Source organism: Strigops habroptila, chromosome 1, assembly GCF_004027225.2.
Source record: "Strigops habroptila isolate Jane chromosome 1, bStrHab1.2.pri, whole genome shotgun sequence".
In the NCBI taxonomy this organism is placed as follows: domain Eukaryota; kingdom Metazoa; phylum Chordata; class Aves; order Psittaciformes; family Psittacidae; genus Strigops; species Strigops habroptila.
In genome coordinates this window covers 112333526-112358251 of record NC_044277.2, presented here as the reverse complement: position 1 = coordinate 112358251, position 24726 = coordinate 112333526, and the positions used below count along the sequence as shown (strand labels likewise).

General features: G+C 41.5%; 1 protein-coding gene across 9 annotated transcripts in view; it reads right to left on the bottom strand.

Annotated features, from left to right (window-relative positions):
• Positions 1–24282, bottom strand: part of EPC1 (enhancer of polycomb homolog 1) — a 63837-nt gene extending 39555 nt beyond the window's left edge. For 6 of the 9 annotated variants that reach the window (XM_030504095.1, XM_030504075.1, XM_030504104.1 and 3 more), the window contains exon 1: positions 8062–8537. In XM_030504095.1, the coding sequence (XP_030359955.1) occupies positions 8062–8214 (153 nt within the window). In that variant the 5' untranslated portion in view covers positions 8215–8537. Of the gene's footprint in view, positions 1–7453; positions 7477–8061; positions 8538–23265; positions 23602–24140 lie in introns of those variants that run through there. The other 3 variants (XM_030504122.1, XM_030504133.1, XM_030504141.1) reach the window with 3 other exon arrangements.
• Between the last annotated feature and the right edge of the window lie 444 nt (positions 24283–24726).

Genomic DNA, 24726 nt, shown 5'->3' with positions numbered 1-24726 from the left:
ACTTGTAGCCTTACTCCTAACCTTTCCAACAAACCCACCCTCTGAGATACATCTAGATTACTAAATTGTAATAAACAGTAAGTCAGATCATAATACTGTAAAATCTTCTTCCTGAAGTCAGTTTCTATCTTCTGCCACTCTTTTCAGAATTATTTTTCTTGTATTCATTTGAGAAATATTTTCTTGTAGTGAGAAAAATTAAATACCAAAACGGCACACAGGACATCTCCTGCTGAAATACTAATACAGGTTTGGGGGTGGGAGAATCTAGTTACCACACAGTTAAAAGCCACATTTCTAAAGCAAAAACATAAAGACATAGGAGAAACCAGAAATACAATTTTATCATCAGTGTTTAAAGAAACTTAAGAAGGAGAACAAAACTAGAGAATTTAGAAACACAAGAGAATGGGACATTTCAAATAACTAAATTTTGGGAAATGCCTGGAAGAGAAGGTATTATACTACGTATGCAGAGTAACATGGGCAATAACAATGGCACAGACAGAAGAGTAAAAAAATATTAAGTTGAAGTGTTTCCAAACCTATGCCAAGAAACACATTTTGCATGAAACTCACTATAGATCTATAGACCTTTGCAAAGCAGCTTGCACCCCTCTTCCCTTTACAAAACAAGTTCTGGGTCTTTAATGCACTATCTTTATGCTTTCGTAACAACACAGCCTTGCACAAAATCCTCAAATTTTAAAAAGAAAAATCTGGAAAGAGAAGCCCATGCAGAATTCAAGTTTCGACTAGCTAGTGTCTTCCTAGTAGCCATGCTTTGAGTTGGACATCCGATCAGTGAAGAACCTGAAGACTACAGCTTGTCAAATTATAACAGAAAACAGCAATCCTTTCAAAAAAAACACCCTATTGAAAGTTTCTAGTTCAAAAAAAGCACTAATTTCTTAACTCCTGATTAAATATAAAGGAAACAGATCTTTAAGAGTGGTACTTAAACCTTAAGAGGATAGCTTCCTCTCCCACTCAAACTACCTGTGCTTGAAGAGACTGACAGACCAGGAAGTTTTCAACTTTTTACTCCCTCCTTTGCATCATTCATACAGTTCACCTTCACATATTTGTTTAACCAAGAAAGATCCTCTTAGAACAGGGTTAGTCCTTGAAAGTACATACAGCTGAATACACAGAAATACACAATACAGCAGAGCGTACATAAAGGCTCATTAAACAGGATGAGGATATATACAGACTCAAAAGCAGCAGCCAGCATTTTCACTCTGATGCATTAGTCATTTGATACATTCTTTGATATTAGCGCTAGTTTTTCCTCTTACAAAAATGAAGTGGAAAAAGAACAAGTAACTTATTACAGCTCCTAAGGCCAGTGAATTACAGTATCCTGTTCTAGCAGAGCAGACACCTAAAGACATACACACATTCCTTTAAAACAAAGACTTGAAGTATTAACTTCCAGGTATTAAAAACTCACACTGAATACTCTCTACAAATTGATCCTGAAATAACTGTATATACATTTATGATGAATATGATCATGGAATTATGTCACAACTATTAAGACAGCTACAAGAAAAGTGAACTAGTCAAAGAAAACACTAGTAGATTTAAGCGGAGTGTGGCAAGCAGGTTCTCACCGTGCGACTACTGGAAAGTCAAGAAAAGGCTAAAAATAATTTGACAATGCATACATCAAACTAATTTCTTAAGACTGCTCTACACTTAACTTTCCAGGACCAACTTTTTTAGGAGGAATTAAATGCTTTTACATGCAGAACCTGTATAAACAATAAACAAACTAGAAAACGAACATGCTCCACCTAGAAAACCAATGTCCTGACTTGACTTTTTTCCAAAGCGAGTTTGCTAATTCATATTCTCCATCATTTCAAAACAGAGCTTGGACCTCCAGGAGAAGCCTATAACCTGCATAAAGCACTATCTCTACTCGCTATTTTCCAAAACATTATTTTCAACATTACTGCTACTGCTCACCATCAGGAGTTCCTAACTCGCATGAATGCTCAGGTGCACTGAATATTTGCCAACACTAAACACAATGGAACAGAAAGCCGTGGTGTAACTGAAGGTGAAATATCCAGTAAGCTGCCACTACTACTGAATAGTCGGAAGCTGGGCACAGAGAGAGAAGAGGAAAAGAAAACAACCACTTTTCACCGCCTGAGTATTTTGACATGGTAGGGGAATTTTCTTACAGTTGAAATCTGGCCCTGTTTGTGATGAAATGGCACTCAAAATGTCTCTCAATTTTCTCAAAAAGACTATAGGATCTTTAGTGAAACTTACATATGTAATTCAAGACCATTCATACACTGACTCACTACACCTCAGCTACATGCTTACGTCACACGTTTTTAAATTCACCACAGCTTAGATATGGCAACATATGGGTCCCTACTTGTACACTCCTTACCAGCTTTTTAACTTGATACAGTAAAACCAGCTGTTTCAGCAGCAAGAGAATCTGGATATGGTAGCCTCCCAATGCCTCCAAGATGGATTTGGGAGGAGAAAGGCTTATTTTCTGTGCAGGTATTGCATATCTACCTATGGTAGCTGTGCTCAAGGCATTTTTATGGAGAGGATGCAATCCTTGAGCCTACCCAAGCTGGGTAATGGGGAATTAACCAAGCAGTGCTTTGCTAAATTAAGACACATCCTATCAGAGAATACATCTGAAGTGTTCCAAAGCATTTGAATGAACATCAGGTTATCTTCATCAGGTCTTCTATAGCATTTTGCAAATGCTGACAGGTCATGCAGATATTGGGGAGAGGGGAAAAGAACACCCCACAACCAAAGCCACACCTAGTAATGTAATTTTAACAAATAAACTTTTCTTAAGCATCCCCTAAGTCAGGACAGGGAGTATAACTACAACTATGAAATTAAAGAGATCAAAAGCACATTTTAAACTATCTCAAGAGTTTCCTCAAACATCAGGTAACAGAGTATGACAGTATTTACAGATGACAACTGCACAACCAGACTGAATTCCACCCTCTGCGCAACCTGTCAGTTACATCGTAACATGTATGCAAAGGAAAACAGTAAGAACTGAATGAACAGCTGTACAGCTTATAATTTCAGACTCATTGTGTTTAATTCTTCTATCTGCTACTAGCAACACTAACTAAAATTAGAAAGTGAGCTCAAATGCTAAACTCTGAACCTTTAGAACAGAACTCCACATAGCGCATCAGTCTGACAGGACAGAAAAGCTGCTACTCCAGAGTAAGATGAGGGCAAAGATAAACCACCAGACCATGATCTTAGTCAGAAGAGGGAGTAAAGAGTAATATAATAAAGAAACAGGACACTGCTTGATAGTCCCTGCCCTGCCTCAACACAAAGGACAGAGACACCAGCATTCAGAAGTTTACCTGCTGAAAAATGTGCATCTAACCCACACAAACTTGAACGTGCACGAGGCTAAATGGAAATGTAACAACCAAACCTTAGTCTGACTGTAATATCATCAGCATTTACATAGGATAACACACTCATTCAAAAGGAAAAAAAAATAAAACACCCCACAAAAAAACCAAAAAACCCTGCTGAAGCCCATGATAATCCCCATACCCACAGGGCTGTTATTAACTCCAGAAATGTCATCAACATGGCCATATTTTCATATTTAGATAATTAATTTATCTGATGTATACCAGGGCGCTTAATGAAAAGTATCAGATCTACTAGCAGACTAATCTTTATTGAGGAACTGCTTCAGGTAAAAAGTTCACACTTCCTGACATTTTAAATATGCTTTATAAATAAATGTTGGTAAGAGGTGCTCCTAACACATGGCTGCATCTTTTTTTGTTTGGTTGGTTGGGTTTTGGGTTTTTTTTTCTTTTTTTGTGTGTGTGTGTGTGTGTGTGATTTCTTTTTGTTGTTGTTTTTGTTGTTGTTTTATTTGGGGGGGGGGGGAAGATAGAGGTGAGGGGGTGGGGAAGGTTTTGGGGTTTTCTGTGTTTTGGGGTTTTTTTCCTCTCTTTAAAGAAAAAAACAAACAAAACAACTATATTCATGATTTTCCACAAGGATATTTATTTCATTATCTACAAAGTCTAAGAAGCACCTACATTTCTGTTTACCTAAGAGAATCTAGAGGCTGCACATATGGTGTATGTGCTGTCTCTTTCCCTTTCAGAAAAATGCTGGAAAAACAAGTGTAGCTTTCCTTGGTTTGGTTGGAAGCCATCAAATTTAGGATGCCTGTAAAGCTTTCCATGCTTTCTTTCTGAAGCATAAGTTACTGAACACAGTCAAAAAGCTTCAGTCTGCCTTTTATCTTTTTCAGTAAAGCATTTTACCTCAAATAACTGTTACCTATGTTCTGCTTTTCCAGAGCCTGAACTTCCAGTTGAAGCAACATGTCTCTCAAAAAAACACAGAAAAGACCACATAAATTAACACCTATTAAAAAAAAAAACCAAAACAACAAACCAACCAACCCAGAAACTTCACAAAACAAACAAATCCAATCCACCTATTTCTTTATTCAGGAACCTATAAACTTAAATGGACTGGTTAGTCAAATCTGCATTACTATATCATTAACAGCAGTCTGTTATCTGGTTCCCAAAATTACAGCACTAAGGATGCGTTTTGCTCAAAACCACGATTTTGAGATAATACAGTGAATGTTTTGTGTTGCCTAAGAAGTGTCATTATATTTTGAAAGCTTTTTTTGTTTTTCTCTTTTTAGAGATGCCTATGACTCTTGATAGTTTTTAGTTTCTTAGATTTAGCAACAGATTTGGCAACAACCACAATGTGTTTACCCTAGTAACTCAGGAGCTAAACCAACTGTCAGAACACAGGATCAGCTGATAACTTCAAGTACCACTGTCTGTGTGCTAAAAAGCTTTTTACTGTAGTCTTTTACCGCCAAACAAAACCACTAGCTGAAGTTATGACTTGCTAAGGAGAAAGGTACTCTTACTTGCTAACAGAATTAACATCACTTTAAAGCCCTTTATTGCCACTTCTTTTTAAAGACTTAGATACTATCACTTTTATCAACTGCGTATTTCAGAACTCAGATCAACTTAGTAAGGCTGTTTTTCCTTTAGAAGACTCTTAAAGAAAATCACTGCTCAACTTCAACTCCAGCTGTAATAATGAAGATATACTGTTTTCCGTATTTACTCTTTGTAAAAACAGGATGGGAGAAAGATAAGATGAAAGGGCAACAGAATAGATTCCTTTTTGTGCATCAAAACATTAATTAGTCATTTAAATATCTTGACTCGATGCTTGAATATTAAATCTCTTTTGATTGCATTTTTCCCTAGGGAAAGTTATTTAGTCAAGAGAAGAGCTCTTAACCCCAAATATGTGTTCATTTAAAATTACATTTATGCAAAACTCAAGGCAATGTTAGAATTCTATTTATAAAATAGTTACAGATGTCTGTTCACACTACTTGAAGCTGCCCGCCCCCCCCCCCCCCCCCGATTCTTATGGACACTTTGTCACCTGTCTGTAAAGAAATAGATAATACAAAAATATCAATTATTTTCCTAAGTATTAAGGAAAAAATTCTCAACTCAATCTTCAACTGCTACGTAACAGAAACAACTTCCAGCTTTCTTAAATCGTGCATGGCATGAAGTTTGGGAAACAGAACATAGTAGGGTATTAAATCTGTGAGGTTTGATATAGCTTTAGTCAACTACCATGAGTCTCTAGTGTCAACACCAAAATAAAACTGAAGAGAAAACCTTTCGGGGCAACATGAGGGAAGGAAGGCAATTCGGCAAGTTTGCAAAAACAAGAAGGGGGAAGAGTTTAATATCATCTATTTTATATAAGAAGATCCAAAAGGGATTTAGGAAGACACCTGTGTTCACTGATGGCTAACAAATTTCTTGGGAGGGGTGTGTACACACATATATTTAAAACAAAGGCATGAGCAAACTTTAACTGTGTAAAGTGTCTACTTACACCCACAGCTCTGAAGTTTAACCCTCAAAGCTAGATGTAGTAAACAAAAGCATCACATTAACCACAGCAACAAGTCCTATAATTAACGTTTAAAGTTTCTCCATTGTCGATGTCGACTTTTCCTTAACTAGGACATGTATCTCTGGGTTTATGGAGGCTATACGGTTACCCCATGTAATTTTCTAGCCTGAAAACTTGTAACTGCCAGGCAAACAGTAAAAAAGAAAGATAGCAACCTGGTATTTCTACATAAATAAATGCTTGCATGCACACATACTTGCTCACTTTAACTGACAAATAAACTCCACAAGCAAGCAGCATAGCAAACAACAAAATTTAACATTCTGGTACAAATGGAAACCAGGGGTGCTCGCTCTCGTATTCAGAATCTACACGTATCAATTCAGAACACATCTACCGCATCAAAAGAAACACATTCAAGCATAAATACTACTGCTAAATGGATGCTATGCCAAAGTTTTGAGCACCTTCACTTCACAAACACCATCAAAGCAAAACCATTAAAAAAAAAAAAAAAAACCCAAAAAACCACACACACTTCACAATATACATTTTAGTGGATGTTTAAAGCAACTTACAACTTGCGCAGGACTTGGAAATACTGAGTTACGTTAAAATGGTAAGCAGTTACACTAGGGAATTCTCAGAGAGTAGTTACTGAATGGAGACTACAACATGCAAAGATCACTACTCTAGAAATCACTCAAAAATCCACAGAACCAGTTAACTTAAAGCAACAGTGCCATGAAAACTACAGTTAAAGAAAGCATGTGCATTCTGACTTTTACACAAGTAACTCAAAGTCTGCTAGACACAGAAATATAAACAGGAACTTCAAGGCCTGTCACCTTCGGAAGACAATGGCAGCCTGACAGCTAGCAAAACTCAATGCTATGAAACTGTCATGTTTCTTCGTATCACTAAATTTCAAAACCTGTTTACATAACCGTACTTCTACAGTTCTGTGTGCTGTGCTCAATGCAGAAATGGGGAAAACTAAGGTCATACTAAGGAAATAAAGATCTGCGAACACTGAAAATAACAACCCACTTCAGCAGTAACAGCTATTGAATGTTATACCCAGCTTGGAAGGTATCGAGTGAACGATTAAATGATCCTGAAGTTCGAAAAGGTTTAAGTTTCACTCTCCACTGAGACAACAAAACTGACAGTGAACTGAAAGGTTCTAGCCTCCAAAATCCTATTTTCTTACTTTGAGCACTATTTCAGTACTGGGTTTCGTATTTCCACGTAGTGGACAGCACAGCTTTACTCACACCACGCCCGTCTAGGCGCTTCTAGGGTTTTCAAATAAACCTAAACAGAAACCCTTCCACTTCCCATGACCATAGGCAAAAAACCCTCAAACCAAACGCACGCTACTCGGACCGCAGCTCCCGCCGGAGCGGAGCAGAGCGGCCCGCCAGGAGGAGGCATGCCGCCACACCACGTGCGCGGGGCCGCGGGCAAAGCCCACCACAACCAGGCGGCAGCAGCCGCCGCGGGCAGCTCACCCCGCTCAGCCCCGGGACCCGCTTCCCGCCCGCACCCACCGCTCCCCGCGCCCCCGACGCGGGGGAGCCCGGGCGGGGGGGCGGGCGCGCGCTCCCGCGGCTAGCCGCCACAACTTCCCCGCGCCACCCGCCGCCGAGCGCCCCCTGCGGCGGCGGCCGGCTCGGCAGCGCCACCCGGTGGGGCAAAGCGGGCACAGCGCCGCCGAGGCCCGTCTCCCCGCCGCTGCCGCACAAGGCCCGGCCCAAGAAACAGGGAGACAAAATGGCGGCCGCCCGCGGTATCACGTGATCCCCTTTGTGCCTTTCGGGGCCTGGCGAAAGGGCCGCCAGCTACCGCGGGGCGCGGGCCGGGGGGGGAGCGGGGGCCGCCGGAGAGCGCGGGGGGCAGGGGCGGTAAGGGCCGCCGGGCTCGGCGCCTTCCCTCCCCAGGTCCTCCCCCCCCTCCCGGCGGGCGGGGAGAGCGGGGAGAAGATGGCGGCCATTTTGTGCTTGCGCAGAGGCGAAGGTGGGGGCCCCGGGTGCGGGGGGGATGGAGGGACCCGGCCGAGGGGAGGGGGGGGGTCTCACGTACCGACTCCTCTTCCTTCTCCATGCCCGTGGGCATCTGCGGCACGGCCCGGTTAATGGAGGCATATTCGGCCAAGTCGGGCAGGTCCTCGCAGCGGAAGACGGGCAGCGGCTTGGACGCGTCCAGCGCCCGGGCCCGGAACGACAGTTTGCTCATGTTAGGCAGCGATGGCGGCTCCGGCTGGGGAGGGGGGGGCGACAGCAATAGCGCTCCGAGCTGAGAGCCGGACCCCGCCGAGCGCTCTCATGGAGGGACCGGGGCTCCCCCGGCAGGGCGGGGCGCACTCCGACACGGGGCCCGGCGGCGCCGGCTGGCGCGGCTGGGCTGGGCGCTGGCTTCTCTCCTCCGCCGCTCCGGCTCCGCTCAATACGCCACGGCCAACATGGCGGACATTAAACCTCGACTGGCCGCCTCTTTCAGCCAACCCCAGCGCCACAGCCATTCCCACACTGCATCGCGCAGGGGCGCGGGCACAGCGCCGCCCGGGGGAGAGCGCGCGCAGCGCGGGCACGGGAGCGCGGGCTCGGGAGCGCGGGAGAGCTCGGAGCGGCTCTGGCGCCGGGCGCGGGGCGCTGCTCGCGGCGGGGTGGGGGCGCAGCTGCTCTCCGCGGGACCCCGTCTGGCGCTGGGGGCGGGAGGGAGCAGGAGAAGGCGGGGGAGCCTGTTCCTCGGCGAGCGGCCCGCGAGCTGCGCCGGGCGGGAGCGCTGCGTTCCCGAGGGGCTGCGGGTGGTCAGCTCACACCGAGACCCCGGCCCCCGGCGGGGAGCCCCTCTGAGGTAACAGCGGCAGTGTCTGTTCCTGACAGCCTCCCGGCCGCGGGAAACCGAGGGAAGAGGAGCGGGGGAAAGCGGGAAAAGCCGGCCCCGACCTTTCCGGTCGCTCGGCGGCGGACCGAAGGGCAGCCTGCCCCGAGGGGCAATCTGCCCCGAGCGCTGAACTTACCCGGAACCGGGCGAGCGCCGCCGTGGCCGCCTGGTTCCACTCGAGAGCGGGGGGCGCCGCCCGAGCAACGGCCGGAGCGGCGCCCGCGGGGGACTGACGGCTGCGAGGCCGCCCGGGGAGGGGAAACTGTTCCTCGCCTCGGGACCCGGCCCGAGCGCGGCTGCGGGCGGCAGCGGCCCCGGCCCTTGCCCGGGGCTTCCTGCGGCGCCTCCGGGAGCGGGGCGGTACCCGCTGCCCCGTCAGCGGCACCTGCCCGCCGGGCTCACTCCCTCCCTGCATCGCAGAACCGCGATCGCCTTCGTGCTAAATGAAGGAGAAACACGAGCACCTCCCCGAAAACGCGAAGCACCGTAAGAACCGGTCGCCTCCAGAACCGCATTTCCAGCCTGTTTCTCGGAGGCTTTCCGAAACTTGGTCCGCTAGCGAAGTGCAGACACGTGAAGTAGTTTAACCCTTGCTTGGATTTAAGTTATCAGTTACCCGTTCAAGCGAGCTCACTACAGGCAGAGGTTAGAACTAATCTGAACCTTAATCTCATTAAGGTAAACTCGTTTATATCTCAATGATTTGATTAAACTGACGCAGTAGTCTGCTGTAAGCGATGGATGGGAAACTCAGAGCCTCTCTTCTCTCAGTAATGTCTACATGCCGCCCCAGGTCAGCCCAGCACAGCCATAAAAACGTCAAAACCCGTTTCTTTCTCCCAGGCCATCACTAGAGCTGTCTACTTAAGGAACACTTCATGTGCTTATATATGTTATGTTCTTGCAATAAGTCATAATGTAATTCTAGCTCTATAGTTAAAACCTAAATAAATCCACCTTCTTGAAGTTACATTGATTTTCATTCAAAAGTGTGACAAAATTGTTTTGTTGGAATTCAAGTATGCCTCCAGTTATAAAGCAAAATCCTGTAGTTTTGTGCTTACACAAGAGTCAGTGTAAGCACATATTACTTGTTCTTTAGCACATGTTACTCCTCAGAAATAGAAATTTCAGAAGTAGGACATAAATGAAACAAAAGCATCAGAAAAGCCTTGGTTTGCTTAGTAATATCAAAAATTGCTTAGTAATTTTGAAAATCTGATCTCTCCGATATAATAGAAGCAAAAGCCAATTTTAATCACACCACCTCTTTAATAATAGTACCACCATCCTTGACCTTAAACATCACTGAGCCACTGGACGAAATATTGCTAGATATTGACAGCATATACAAACAGCTTGAAAACAGCAGTTTCAAGCCAACTGTTTGCATGTCTGATTTCCCCATAGGTCTCCCAAACTGTTTCACCTGCAAGTCATCCAGCTTCACAACCTCTCTAAGGACAGGAAGTTCTGTCCCTGTTGCAAATGGGTGATGCAGTGGAAGGCAGCTGCTAGTGGGAATGAGACCTTTCTCTTTTTTGAGTGCAGGTTGGTGTTTTGTTGGTTTGGGGTTGGGCTCTTTTTTTGTTTGTTCATTTTTTTCCTCTCTAAAGGAGAGTAGCATGAGCTAATATCATTGTATGCATATGTATTTTGGTAGTTACATCAGAACTAAATGTTAAAAAAATGCTTTTGACACTAATTTTAAAGCTTAAAGCACACACTAGCTAGAAATAGTAATCCTAAGATAAATTGCACATAAAACATCTACAGAGTTTTCCACAAATACTGGACAATTTAGTTTATCCACTTAGTAGACGGATAAGGTGATGGCAAAAAATGCTATCATAGATTGGCTTTGACCTAAAACACGAAATGAAAATGAAATACCTGGCAGCTAAGCAAAAAATAAGGCCATTAAATACAATTCTCCACTTTCAATGATGAAAGAAAAACAACACAGAATGAAAAGCAAAGTGTAGAAAATAACCTGAAGTATTAAGAAAGAATATTCAAGTTTAAACTTATCCCTGATTGACCTTTGCCTTTCTAACCCTACCACAGGCTTGGGAAAAGTGCAGAACAAGCAGAATGGGCAATAACATTTGGATACGAACAGGACAGTGTGCATTAGGAAAAAGTTTTGGCCTGAAACTGTTGCACTCAATAGCTTTTAATGTTTTGCCAATGAAATAGATTGCATTTAACTATTTTGTAGCAGAAGCTGATTAGTCCTCAAAATTACCTAAATTAATTTGCTAGTAAGATGAAGTGTGATATCTGAAAACAACGTGACATCAGCCCTAATTTCTGTTCTGTAAAGGTGATAACAGGAGAAACTATAGAACATAAACAGACTGACATTTCTATTTCACTTTCACTTAAGATATGCAGCTCTATTTTCAGTTTTGCTGTTTCGCAGCATTTACCAAAATGCTCACTTTGCATTTGTGGACATCAGAGCTACACTATGACAGCAATTAATTTAAAATTGCTATATTTTGCATAATGACCAAAATACTCCTTGCCAGCTTTCAATAAAGGAGCAGTAAGCGTAAACTCATTTGTTGTACTAAAATGCTAGGTGTCCATTTTAAAAACTGAAATTTAATGAACTGTAAGGTAGCTGAAATATAATGAATACAACATACTAAATTCCAACTGAACATTAAGGATGGAGATCCAACAACTTTATCCATAGGGGTCTCTTGTGATATCATCTAACTCAGGTTTGTGAAGCCCCAAAACTTAACTTGCTGTTTTGGTTTGCAAGTTCTATGTACTGTATGATAAGTTTTTACAAATTTTAGTATTTATTTAATTTTGTGGCTTAAGACCTCTCTTAAAGAAAGACTTTCAGTAATTTCTTTAGGCATGACTTATAGTCTTCTGAACATGGGTTTAATAGTCTCCCATTCTAATAGCAATCTTGATAACAAGACGTATGCATAAAGGGCATATAGGTTAAAACTGCCAGTTTTGGCACTTTCTGGAATCATGCAACTTTTAAAGATATAAAATTCTAGGAGATGGTGGGTTTATTTCTAAAACTTTTTTTTTTTTTTCAATTGGGAGCTTATCTCCCAATATAAAGTACATTATGTAAAAGCAAGTATAAAATAAAGGAGCTAAAGGTTGAAATAAAATACAATATAGGCTGATATTGCATATATGAGTTTTCTGTTGTTCTCCTTCTAGGGAAAGCCGGTTTATTTGAGAAAACAAATATCCACAGCAGTACATAGTATTAACAGTGAACATCTGATGTCATTCCGCTCTTCAGCATCACTGGAAGAGGCAGGGTTGGTTTGGTTTTGTTTATATTGTGGGGATTTTTTAAACTAACTTCCTTCTTTGCCCTGCCCCTAAAATAATGACACACTGACATCCACAGTCAAACTAGGATTAGAAACCAAGTACATTTGACTCCTTACGTATGTTCATTGTCTTTAATACTTTTCTTGTACCTACTTAAAACTGTAGGAGACAACAATTAGAAGTAGAACATATTAAAGGTAAAATATGTTTCTCATTTGCCAACCATTTAAAAATAGTTCTTACTGAAGATAATACAGTATTTACATAAACTGAGGAATATGCTGAGTACTCTAAACTATATGGGTAACTTCCATATCCATAAATATTTGCAATTTTAAATTTTTCTCACTCTAAGACTATTTTACACCCTGCTTCTACTATTGTAGAGCTCACTAACTCATCATTTATTTACATAACAATTTTCTTGACCTGTTGTTTGCTGCTTTTTTTGCCTTTTATCTCCATAAATGCTGACTACTTTGAACTGAAAAAGTATCATCGGTCTTTCCCCCTGGCCCCCTTTCAATAATCAAGCATTAAGAAATGACATATTATGAAGTTACCATACTTGGCGTTCTTTCCCAACAACTCTTAGGGGCATGTAGGGATAGCATGTAGGGGTAATGGCTTTAAACGGAAGAAGGGCAGGTATTAGAAAGTTCTTCCCTGTGAGAGTGGTGAGACACCGGCACAGGTTGCCCAGAGAATCTGCGGCTGCCCCATCCCTGGCAGTGTTCAAGGCCAGGTTGGATGAGGCTTGGAGCAACTTGATCTAATGGAAGGTGTCCCTGCCCATGGCAGGGGGGTTGGAACTGGGTGATCTTTAAGATCCCTTCCAACCTGAACCGTGTGACTCTGTGATTCTATTTGGAAAGATGTATGTGGCTCTGTCGTTCAGTAGTAAGCTATTATGGATTGTGTATGCATATTCCCATTTTAGATTTGCTAGCGATGCTTCTGTTCAAATTTGCTTCTCAGCTATCTTTCATTTATGTTTAAACATTACAGATAGCTGTATTCTTTTAAATCATCTCAGTGAGCTACCTGGAATTTGGATTAAAATGAGATAAATGTAGGCAAATATGACACTAGAGGTTCATTATTTTATAAAATGTCACGTTGCAGTAGTAAGTAGATGCATATAGAAATCATCTTAACGGCATGAAGATTTCAACCATCAATGAACTGAATTTAATCTTATTTTCTGGTGTCAGTTGTCTGTTTTAAAAGAGATAATGGAACTGTCAAACATACTGAGAGTTCAGACACCATACTACAAAATAGGTGTAGAATGTCTTTGTGATAACTTCAGCTTTTTTTTTTTTTTTAAAAAAAGCTAGTTTAGTGTTTCATAGCTTTGGCATCTCAAAGACTGGTATGATATATTCAGTTATTTTAGGTGTTCATGGTTGAGATGCAATAGTTAACAAAGCTTGTTTGAAGTTCTTCTAAAATCATAATTTGAAGTAGTGACCAAGTAAGTCTTTTCCTCAATTCTTGTCTCAATGAGGGGAAAGTAATTTGTCTCATATGTCCACATAGATATGAATTTTCGTTTCTCTAGCGAACAGGTAAGTATGTGTACTGCGTGGCTGAAGTTTTTAGTTACTTTTTACTTCTTGTAAGCACTTTCCATTTACACTGCAGAATACCAAATAGAGATGAGGTGGGATAATACTGCATTTAATCTCCTATTTCTCTTGCCAGTCAACAGAACGTAAGTACATGGAACCCTTTAGATTCCAAAACTGCCTACAAAAATTTTAAAGTTTGAGATATAACAGCCTGGTAGTATGAGAAGCTTGGAAATTTTAAACATGAGCATGTGATTTTTCCACTATAAAACCAATGATTGCTAGTCTCGTGAGCAGTGTTTTACTAGGAATGACTAGGAAAGCAGCATTACAAAACTAGTTGTGTCCACAACATTCAGAACAGAAACAGCAGTTGGCTTTCTTGTAAGAAAATCGGAAGTTTTAACACTTTGTTGCCCATAATTAAACCTGGATAAGGAATTACCATGTAATTAATGGGTGGTTTCACATTTTAAAAACACATGCAGGAAATCACAAGACAGCATTGTTTTGCATCAAGGAACGCTAACAAGATAGCTAACAAGACATTCTGAGAAATGACAGAACTATTCTTCATTTTAGCCTATCACTTTGTAATGCATTGCTTTGTTAATGATACTGGTTTAAGATACTGCCATCCTGCTTCCTGCTCTGCCATTCATTCTCCTCTGTAGCTGCACTGCCCCTTCATCTGTATGAGCACGTTTGCTTATGAAGCTGAACTAAGTACCAAGTGGGAATATGATCAGATGCTCAACTACATAAATAAGAAGAGAAGCCACTTGAAAAGATCCATATTAGAAGTTATATTCCCTCACTAGCTACAGTTTGCTATTCCTTCATCATGATCCAGAATACAGGAGTCTGGAATGACAAAACCTGTGCATAAATGATTTGAAAATGATGAAAGTATATATGCAATTTAACATGCACTCAAAACAGTAATACACTGTCATACGCTATATTTGAAAATCTTTTGCCTACAAGACCAGTGTCTGAACTAGTCTATAAATGGAGGGTTTCTTATTCTCTTTCATGCTGATGACATTTCACTGTGTATAGGTGGAGTTTTACAGTTTTAAGTACATATGGAATCATAGAATCAATTACGTTGGAAAAGACCCTTAAGATCATCAAGTCCAAGCTTTATCCCAGCGCTGCCAAGACCACCACTAAACCGTGTCACTAAGGACCTTATCTACGCGATTTCTGAAGACTTCCAGGGATGGTGATTCCATCACTTCCCTGGGAACCAGGCAACATTTTTCCATATGAGTGAAAGGAGTTAGATGCCAATTTAATGGTGTAATCTTATTTGGGGAATGTGTTGTCTGCCATTCACATTCCAAAGTAGAGTCCAGCATCCTCAGGGGAACTTAAGCTGAACTTGAGAAGTGTTATGCAACTGAGCTATAGCCAAAGGAAGAGGAAAAGTCACTAGCCAGCAATTCCCTTACTGAGAAGAAACAAAGCTAAGAGAGGAGCAGCAAAAGCTATTACTACTTTTCTATGTCTGCAACTATAGCTGAGCTCTTAAAGGTAGTGGAGGCAGTTGCCTCCACAGAAGGAACAGAAAGACTGCAAGAGGAATTAATGACTCAGGATTATTATTGTACAGACTCAACACTTGTCCCAATATCACCTATACAGACAGAGCCCATTTTCCCATTCTCTTGCCTAAAATATGTCTGAAAGCACAAAGGGGTTGTGGGAGTTCTTTAGAACAGTCAGAAGAGAGCTGGGTTCCTTTATATGACTTACCCAGGTGACTTAAGTTTTTATGTGTATAGGGAAAACATAATAGTGAAAGCAGTTATTCTGTTAGATATAGCAGTCATAACAAGTCAAAGCTTATGTTAAGACTCCTCTGTATTGAAAGACAGCTTTTCCTGTTTAAGTTTTGATAGATTCACACTAGTTATCCTAAGAACTGTAAGGGTTAAGTGGTAAGTGATTTATGAGTTTCTCCTTTATCATTCCATAATATGTATTCCCCCAAAATATTACGCTAAACACACCTTGAATTCTTGCTTTACTCATCTTCTCCAGCAACTCATTTCACAAAATAATCTTTTAGGATTAAGCAGTAAGACAGACAAAGTTTTAAAATATAACCCTTCTGCAAAGTTAAAAAAAAAAAAAAAAAAAAAGTCTGACTTTACGCTCTGTTTCATTGTTTTGGAGGGGTTTTTAGGTATGTTGTTTTTTGTTTGTTAAAAAGAAAAAAATATAAACAAAAAAACACCAAACAAAACCCACCAAAACAAAAACTAAATACCCCACCTTTATCCAAAACATTTTGTATTCTAAAATACAAATTAATATTAGAATCACAATTTTTTATTATTGTATGCTAGTTAATCTAAAACATTATAGTAAATAAAATCTGAGCTGTGCAGACAAGCTAACCACCTCTTACTTAGGCCTGGACTTCTGCAAACATCAGTTTATAACACAAGAATAATTGCTGAATCTTAAAGTGAAGTTAATCATATGATTATATATTTCCAGTAGGAGAGACAGCAGAAGGGCAAAAATCTTATCTTCTTCTTGCTGGAAATGCAAAGGATTGGGCATAGGATAAAGTGAAAGGCTGAAAACATAAACCAGAAGTAGAGAAATTAGGAATTATGGTTGTACCTAGCTCTGACAGTAGGCACAGCGATGCACACTGCCCTGAATCCTTCAACTCACCATTAAGTTAAGAACAAACCAACACCCACCCATCACACCACTACATTAACCTTAGGCTGCCACAGTGTTCACACACTAATTCAGAATAAAAGAGTATACTGGGGAAAAACTGCATTTGTTTTCTAAAGTGTACTACTACACTGTTATTTGCATGGCTCTATGTATGCACAAATACATAGCAAATGCAATCTGGGTAAACTCATACACTTTACTATTTTAAATTGTTTTTAAATCAAATCATTTATTTTAATGTCTTACACTCCCAAGACAGGATTTCTATCTTACAAGTCAATCTATGAAAACTGTTTCACATGCTTCAGAGCTTCTAGATAGTATGATCAAATATTTGCAGAACTTCAGAATTACATTAAATAATGTGGAGTTAATAGTCTGATATCTACTATATATTGTCAAACACTTTAAATTGCAGTTCATGAATCAGAATGAAAGGAGTATATCTGCTTGCCTCAGGCATTTCAGGAAAACAATGATTTATACTTATATAGGAAATAGAAGGTGTCGAAAGTCTTTTGGTGCAGGGAAGTATACTTGCATCTTGGAATGAAGAGGCATTTCCTAATGCATATGTTTAGATTGGAGTGGAGGTGCGTAGTGGGAACTACCTACATACACACAGTATGACTAAACTCTTCTGAATTCCAGGGCAAATGAATAGGTTTGTGTTAATGATTACTTAATACAAGCCATACCATCTTTACTTAAGATATACACTTTTCTCCAAAGAAAGGGAAAAAACACAAATAACTCAGCTTTTGGATTTCAAAAATCTGATGTTATTGGTTTGCAAGAACACAAAAATTCTTTCAACCTCAGATGTGGAAATCTTTACACATTGTAGTTCAATTTATGCTTCTAAATTAATCATGAGAAAATGTTATAAAGATATTGTTTGTCTTTTGGGATACAAATTAATCATGCTCATATCTATAACCAAACATTTATCTAGACACTTCAGAAAGCTCAAATTAATAGTGCTGTAGTAGTGACAAAAAGCTAATGAACTAATGTTGAATATGTATATCCAGCAGAGGAGGCTAGATCTGAACACAAAACTGATCTGGTAAGACTGGTTTGATATATATTTTCTCTTAAATGATAGAAGAGGCATAAAAATGGAAAATTCTGATAGGCTTAACCTGAAGAAAATACATTTTCAGAAGATTTTCAACATTTAGAGAATGCAAAAAACTTGTGGGAGTTGGGCAGATGTTGAGAGGCGAAGTGTTTTGGTTTAGATGGAAACATGAAGTTGCCTTGAGAAGAAAGATAGAGAAATCATATTAGATTATTTTCTCCATGTCGTTAATGTAGGTGGGCTCAGAAAACCCAAGCTGATGCGATATCATTGGCATGTTCTTCCCAAGCCTGCTGTGAGGGCAAACTGAGAAACACAACCAAGTGGGAAGTAGTTTTCTCAAATCATTTAGGGTACAAGCAGTTAAGGCTTTCACCCCCTCACCTCTCTCCAATACAGATACTCTAGTTTCATTCTCTTATTAAATCATGTGTTGGTTTTACAGTTGTTTGACACTCAGCTGATCTGTCAAAGGGAAGCTGACAGACCACTGTCATTAGCATAGAGGCCTGTGCACAAGCGAGGTGCTGGTCACAGTGCCAAGCCTGCTGAACTTGATCTGATTTGTAAGGAGCTCAAGAAGGGTGTTAACTCAAAAGAACATGACCTAATTAAAAAAAAAATAAATCAGGGGAGAACATAAAAGATGAGAAGGAAAATAGTTTCTCGCATTAAAGCAGCTCATCTGAAAGTCTGCTTGACTGACGCTTCCAAGTCCCACAGATTCCTGTAATACCCAATTTTTAGCTTGGAAATTGACTCTGAGGTGAAAAAAAAGAAATCAAAATACTTCCTTACAGAATCTGAACTCGTTACATGATTGTAAGTGGATATGGGCCAAACAGAATGTGTGTATGTGGAGTTATCAGATGTTAGGGTTTTCCCCACTCTGTTACATAGCATGGCTTCTCCTTAAAAGATGCTGATCGTGGCTCTTTTTTTGAACTGCGAATAAACGATCACATTGCCTAAAGGCATCAAGGTATCCTATCTTGTTTGGCCGCCTTTAAGACTATCAGAAATAATAGAGCTGCTCTGCATTATAACATGAAATTAAATTTTAATTTAAATTTAAAGTTTTCTTAAGAAAGAAATCTCTGAACGCGTTCATCCAGGTAACATGCCCTGTCTATGCCTAGAATTACAGTTGAAAAACTGTCAGGTAAAAGGACCCTTTAAAGAAATTATCCTTTTAGGCATCAGATTATGGCAGCACCAAGTTTCCTAGTAAACAGTTACAGGACCTAAGGGATGCCTGTCATGCTGAAAGGCCAGATCTAAGTGACTGGTTTTTAGCCTGTTTGAACAAACATGGAAAACTCTCTCTTATTTGTGTTGATGAATAGTCAAGATGTACACACCTGCGAGGCCAGGGAAACCATTTGCTCCAGGTTTGAATTCCCACAGACTGCAGAAGGCCTAGCATTTAGAGCTCATGCTATTCTTAGTGGTGTTCAAACCAATAGACATTGGCATCCATAACTACTGGTTTTCTGTTAGAAAACCTCTTTACTACTGGACCTCTTTACTACAACATAAATTAATTTCTTGTGCTGTTTGATGAAAGAGAAAATATATGAAGAATGCTAAAAGGTGGAAGGGTGCCCTAGCCGTAGCAGTTTCCTCTGGTATATAGGAGTAGAGCAGATTATTTCATAACACTGGAAAGCCATGCAAGTGCCTGTCTGGAAATGGTGCGGAGAGACGTAGCTTTCTAGAAGATGAGAGTCTGAAGCAAGCAAGAAATACATCATCCTTTGTGCACAGCTGGGAAATGGGTAACCCTTGAAGCAGGTTTTCAAAAAATTATTGATTGCTATAACTTGATACTGACATGTATGATGTGGAATACTACAGGTAGCAAAGTCATGGAATAAGAAAGGTGAGAAACAAGACTATATGTCACAAGGTTTGAAACATAACAATACCTTTCCTCCTCTGAAATCTTACTGAGTGTCGAATCAAGGAAACAGTGAATAATTTAGGATCCTCAAAAGGGAGCAGCTGGGAGTCCCAGCCACCAAAGTGTGTTATCACCATAAGAAAATAGAGAACACAGTGATATATACATGAATGAAGTAGGAGTTATAGCTTTTACTTCAACTGAGTCCCCAGTGATGTTCTTTTATACCACTAGCACACATCTGGGCAACTGTCTTCACATTAGTATTGCCTCGCTTTGGAAGCCAGTTAAATCTGCCTCCGATCTACACATCTGTATTTCCATGAGAACAGACATCTTTACTCTGTGCCTCTTACTTGAGTACATAGTACTAATAATATTGATAAGAGTAATGTCATGAAGGCACACAGAACATTTTGTCACTCAGGATGAGTTAAGATCTTGGGAAAGATTATTTGGTTTACGGTAGGATGCTATACTTCAAATAGTTTTAAGCCAGTAGAGACAAATATCTTTGAAAGGAGTAGGGAGCCTATATAGTTTCTAGGTAAAAGGGAAACTGTATTAGGAGAAAAATGCTTTAGCTTTGCCATCTTAGAAAGGAAGGGATATACAGGAGACAAAATTAAGAAATCCATAAAAGAAAAATAAATTAAAAAACAAATCTCCTCTATTTTAGGTCCTGTTATTCTACAAACAGGTATTTCACAAGGGAGCAGGGTGGGGAAAACACATAATCAAGACAGAGGTACCTCTAGTAATGACACTTCCAGGCATTTCTGCCAAAGATGCAGGAGGTAAATTAGTTGGTATTTAGCTTTGAGAGGATGCTAAATCTAATAAATTCTTGTTCCTTACTAGCAACACATCTGCTGGGAACTATTTCTTGTTCAACGATAGCTCAAAAAGGAAGGAGGAAAGAAGTGAGGAAACCACTGAATCGCAAATCATCAGCACTTCTCTCACCTTATGACTTCTTGGTAGGAGTGAGAACACACACTTTCATCAAATGCAGCATCAAAGCTGCAAAACCTTAACCAATGTTAAAAAGTAGCCCCAACTGAATGGGAGAAAGAAGAGCAAGTGTGAAGCAAGCTTCTATTCAGCATTCATGTTCTTGCTGACTTCCCTGAGCTAGAAGCTGACTCTGGGCAGCAAGATCACTAGCAATCGGTTCATTCACAGCCTATGTGCACAGGCTGCAGTCACTAGAAATCATCACTTTCTAGGCCAGGATGGCAACAGGAGGAGAAGCATGAAATTACCTTCAGTATTTATCATTTGCTCAGTACTTCTGCCCGTGGGTGAGCAAACCTGACATTGGTTTACACGATGTAAAGAAGAAAATGGAAGTTGCATCAGAATTACTTTGATGTAAATAACCCACTGTTTCTCTAAGATTTATTATCATTGTAATAGATTCAACAGCAATTGGCCCTACTTCCATTGCCATAACCCAAAATGCTTGTGACCTAGTGATCAGGTCTTGGAGATGGAAGGTGTCCAAAATTCACACTTTCTAAGAGGGTCTGTATCTTGATACTTGTCCTCAAGACCTAAGAGCTGTACCAGGACACTGAAGATGTGATGGTTATATGGCACTGTCCTAGGCCAACAGGACTCTGCTCCATCCAAGACTTCGTAGAAGCAGATCTTGTCTGACAGAGGAGAGATGATAAAAGATGATTGCTCTCTTGGGTATAGACATCTTTTACTGGAAGAAGGTTACAAGATACATACAGAACTAAATTTTACCTTCCTAAGAAAAAAACCTACCATTGCAGAGACCTACTTGAAGTTGTGAATTGGCTTCCATAAAACTGAATAATCTGATGAGCAAGCTTCCTTTAAAACAAAATCTAAATGCATTTTGGAAGATTCAAATGCTCATGAGAAGTTTAGAGACTGTCTCAAACTGTCTAGTATTTGTCAAATTTGTTCTTTGAAAATAATGAAGACATTGAAACGTAAAATAGATGCAAAGGTCTCAAAATTGTCAGCTTCATATCAAAGATAATAGGCACATTGATTCCTTAAAAATGTATGAAATTTAATGTTAAATTTATTCCTGAACCTGTTGAGTTTTCTAATATAGGCAAGCCTATGATCAGAGCATATGTCTTCCCACCCATCTTCTTAGAACATTAATCACTCCTGTTTTCTTAAACACCCAATATGGATGTTAGCAGAAAGCCTTCTAAAACATTGCACTCAGAACCGAGGTGATCTGTAGGTTGTAACAAAAGAAAACAGCACACATTAATACATATCTATTTATAAATATATGCAAAATGCTTGCTCCACTTAGCAACAGGAAAGAAAAAGCCCACCCACCTCAGGTGAATCCTGTTACAATCCGAAGGATTACGTTAGGTTTTCCCTTCTTTACAACCCCACCTTCACACACCATCCAAACTCCTACAGACCTCAACAAGAAATCTGCATATGCAACCACACAAGCAAGAGGGACCTGAAGGTTTAATAGCCAAGGGTGAATATAACCCTTAAGTTCGCAACACGCGAACAATGGACTAGTTGCACAAGAAATGAGTACCAAAGCCTTCCATATTGTATGCAAAAATCATTTTAAAACCTTTCATCTTGCAGCCACTGTAAAAAAATCAGTTTGGGGGTGGGGCCGAAAAATCTCATTTCTGAAGGAAACTGGTCTCTAGGTACAGGACTGGGGGGGGGATAAATTAGCAATCCGCTTCATTACACAAACCAGCGAGAGGGTGAGGTCATGCCTGTTCCGGCCCATAGTTCTCGCAACACTACAATTATTTCACAGATACAATTTAATCGTCTTTCTAACTAATCTGCGGTTACTTTTGATCCAGAGAAAAGGAAAAGATACAATAGATCAAACCGTGCCCCACCTTCCCCCCCCCCAGCTCCCCCCTCCCCGAGCCAGGGCCAGGGGCTGGCGCGGGCGCCACAGCGCCACCAGCGCAGCCCGATGCAAAACAAAAAAAGATCTCCCACCGCCTGAAAAAAATGGAACAAAATGCCAAGAAAAATGCCAAAAATTGCAAAATGTCTCCCAAATGTGCCTTCTTGCAGGAAAAAGAACAAACAAACAAACCATTCATTCCCTCCCCCCCAACACCCCCCCTTCCAAGACATCTAAATGAAGTGAGGCGAAATAAAAACCTTTATATAACTAATGCTTTAAGCTAATTGCCACAAGAGCGCTAATTTGTAAATAAGAAGGTCACTGTTTAGCAAGAACCATAACTTAATATAAACCCCGTTCTGTCAGTCTCCACCTTCACCATACCAAGGGCAGGCAGTTTTCCCCCCCGTACTTTAGACCAAAGTAATCCATCAAGAGCCATCACAAATGGCATTGTAAACTCTTTTAGCCACGACCAGACCATACAGCATCAACATAAAATTATTCTTTATATATTAGAGGCGCGTTATATTTATAAAGACAGTCACATATTTGGTCCTGGATCCGCTCATTAGTAGGTAGAGAAACCCCCCCAAACAAAAAGCTAGAACCTTAAAAAAAAACCAAACCCAAACCTAAGTCCATGTGGAAAATATCCGAGTTCTTACACTCTGAAATGGAACTTAAATTGCTGCTAAGCTTCGCGTGTATAAAATTTTAAAGAGGAAACAAAACTGACTTCGGTAATTGTGGGTATTAAGGAGACACCGTTGGGTGGGAAACACACGGGCTCAAATCTAAGGAAAATACAAGGCTGCGTTTTGTTCATCCCCACAACCAAACCCCCTCCACGGCACCACCACACGCCAAAAAAACCCGCAGCAACGAATATTTTCGCTTAAAACCACAAACTTACCTTCGGAGAGGGCAGTCCTGACGAAACGACTGTAACAATATGGACCACGTACTCGCTCTCCTGCCACCAACCACCTCCATGCTGCAAAAGGCTCCCCGAACATCCTTAAAATATTTCGCAAATGCGAAAAGTGAGACTTTTCTTCAGCCCCCACCTCCCCTTTTCTATTTCCCTCCCCGCCCCCCGCCCGCCCGGATCGCCGGGTGGGGAAGGAGGCGGCTTCCCCGCGGCTCCGCGGGCGATGCCGGGGCCGGAGCCCGGGGCCGCCGGGGTCACAACTTTGCCGGGGCCGGCGGCGGCTCGATGGGCTCGGCGGGCAGCGGCCCCGCTGCCCCCGCCCCCCCCCCCCTTCCCCACCTCCTGCGCTCCCCCCCCCCCTCCCGCCGCCGCTACCGCCGCCTGGAAAAATGCAGTGTGCCATTTTACACCGCCTTTGAAACGCACAGGACCAAAGTCTAGCGCTGGTTTTCGGTGACACTGCAAAACTACGGCTCACTCCACGCAGCCCCCCCGCCTCATCCCTCCCTCCGGTGCGAGCAACCGCCTCCGGAGAATTAATAAAGAAAGCCAGCTGGAGAAAATAATTCCGAGACTTTGTCGTTTTCCCTCCGTCCCTTCCTCTCTCCCTCCGTCCCTTTCCCCGCCCGAGCCCCCCTCCCAACCCCGAAGCAAGTTTCTGCCGGTCAGCGCATCCCTCGGCCTCTCCCCGTGGCGTCGGGGCGCCTCGCGGCAGCGCCCCGGCCCTGCCGTAGTTCGGCAACCTCGCAGCATCTGAAAAAGCCAGTCATGCCTGAAACAAAATCCACGATTCCTGGAAAGTGGGGAGGCTTGAATCCCAACAAATACTCGATTTACATACAAATATAAATACCTACCTTACGAAAGAACTAAATTAACACTAAATTCAACAGATACATCCGTTATGGCAGGAATAGTTTTTCCATAAATACTGTTTTAAAAACCCCTCCTTATACTGACTGACAGAATTCTACCATGCTGCCCACAAACAAAATGGCTGTGGCACCGAGTTTTTTGGTTCCTCCCACTGTGCCTCCCCCTGGCCTCCAGGAAGTGGTAGAAATCCAAAATAAAATCCGCACGAAAAGTACAACGCATCGTCCGAACTCCACCAGCCAGCACGGGGAGCGGGGCACGTTCACCAACCTTGTCCTTTCTCGAGGATTTTTATTGTTTTTAAAAGGGCATCAATCACTGGGAATTTACATCACTCTGTAATTTGAACTTCCTGCTTTACATATTTATAAGGTCTTTCACCTATCTTGGCAGGCTTTCAAATTAAGTGGGTTGGGAAATTCGATGCTGTGGCTGTAGTTTGTGAGCTGAGTCAGGTAGTCCCTGCTGGAGCTGTGCTGAGAGAAGACGGGCAAATTCTAACGCTGCCCATGCTCAGTGCCAGATAAAATTACCCCCCGCCTCGACATCCTACAGACTCGTAAAGGA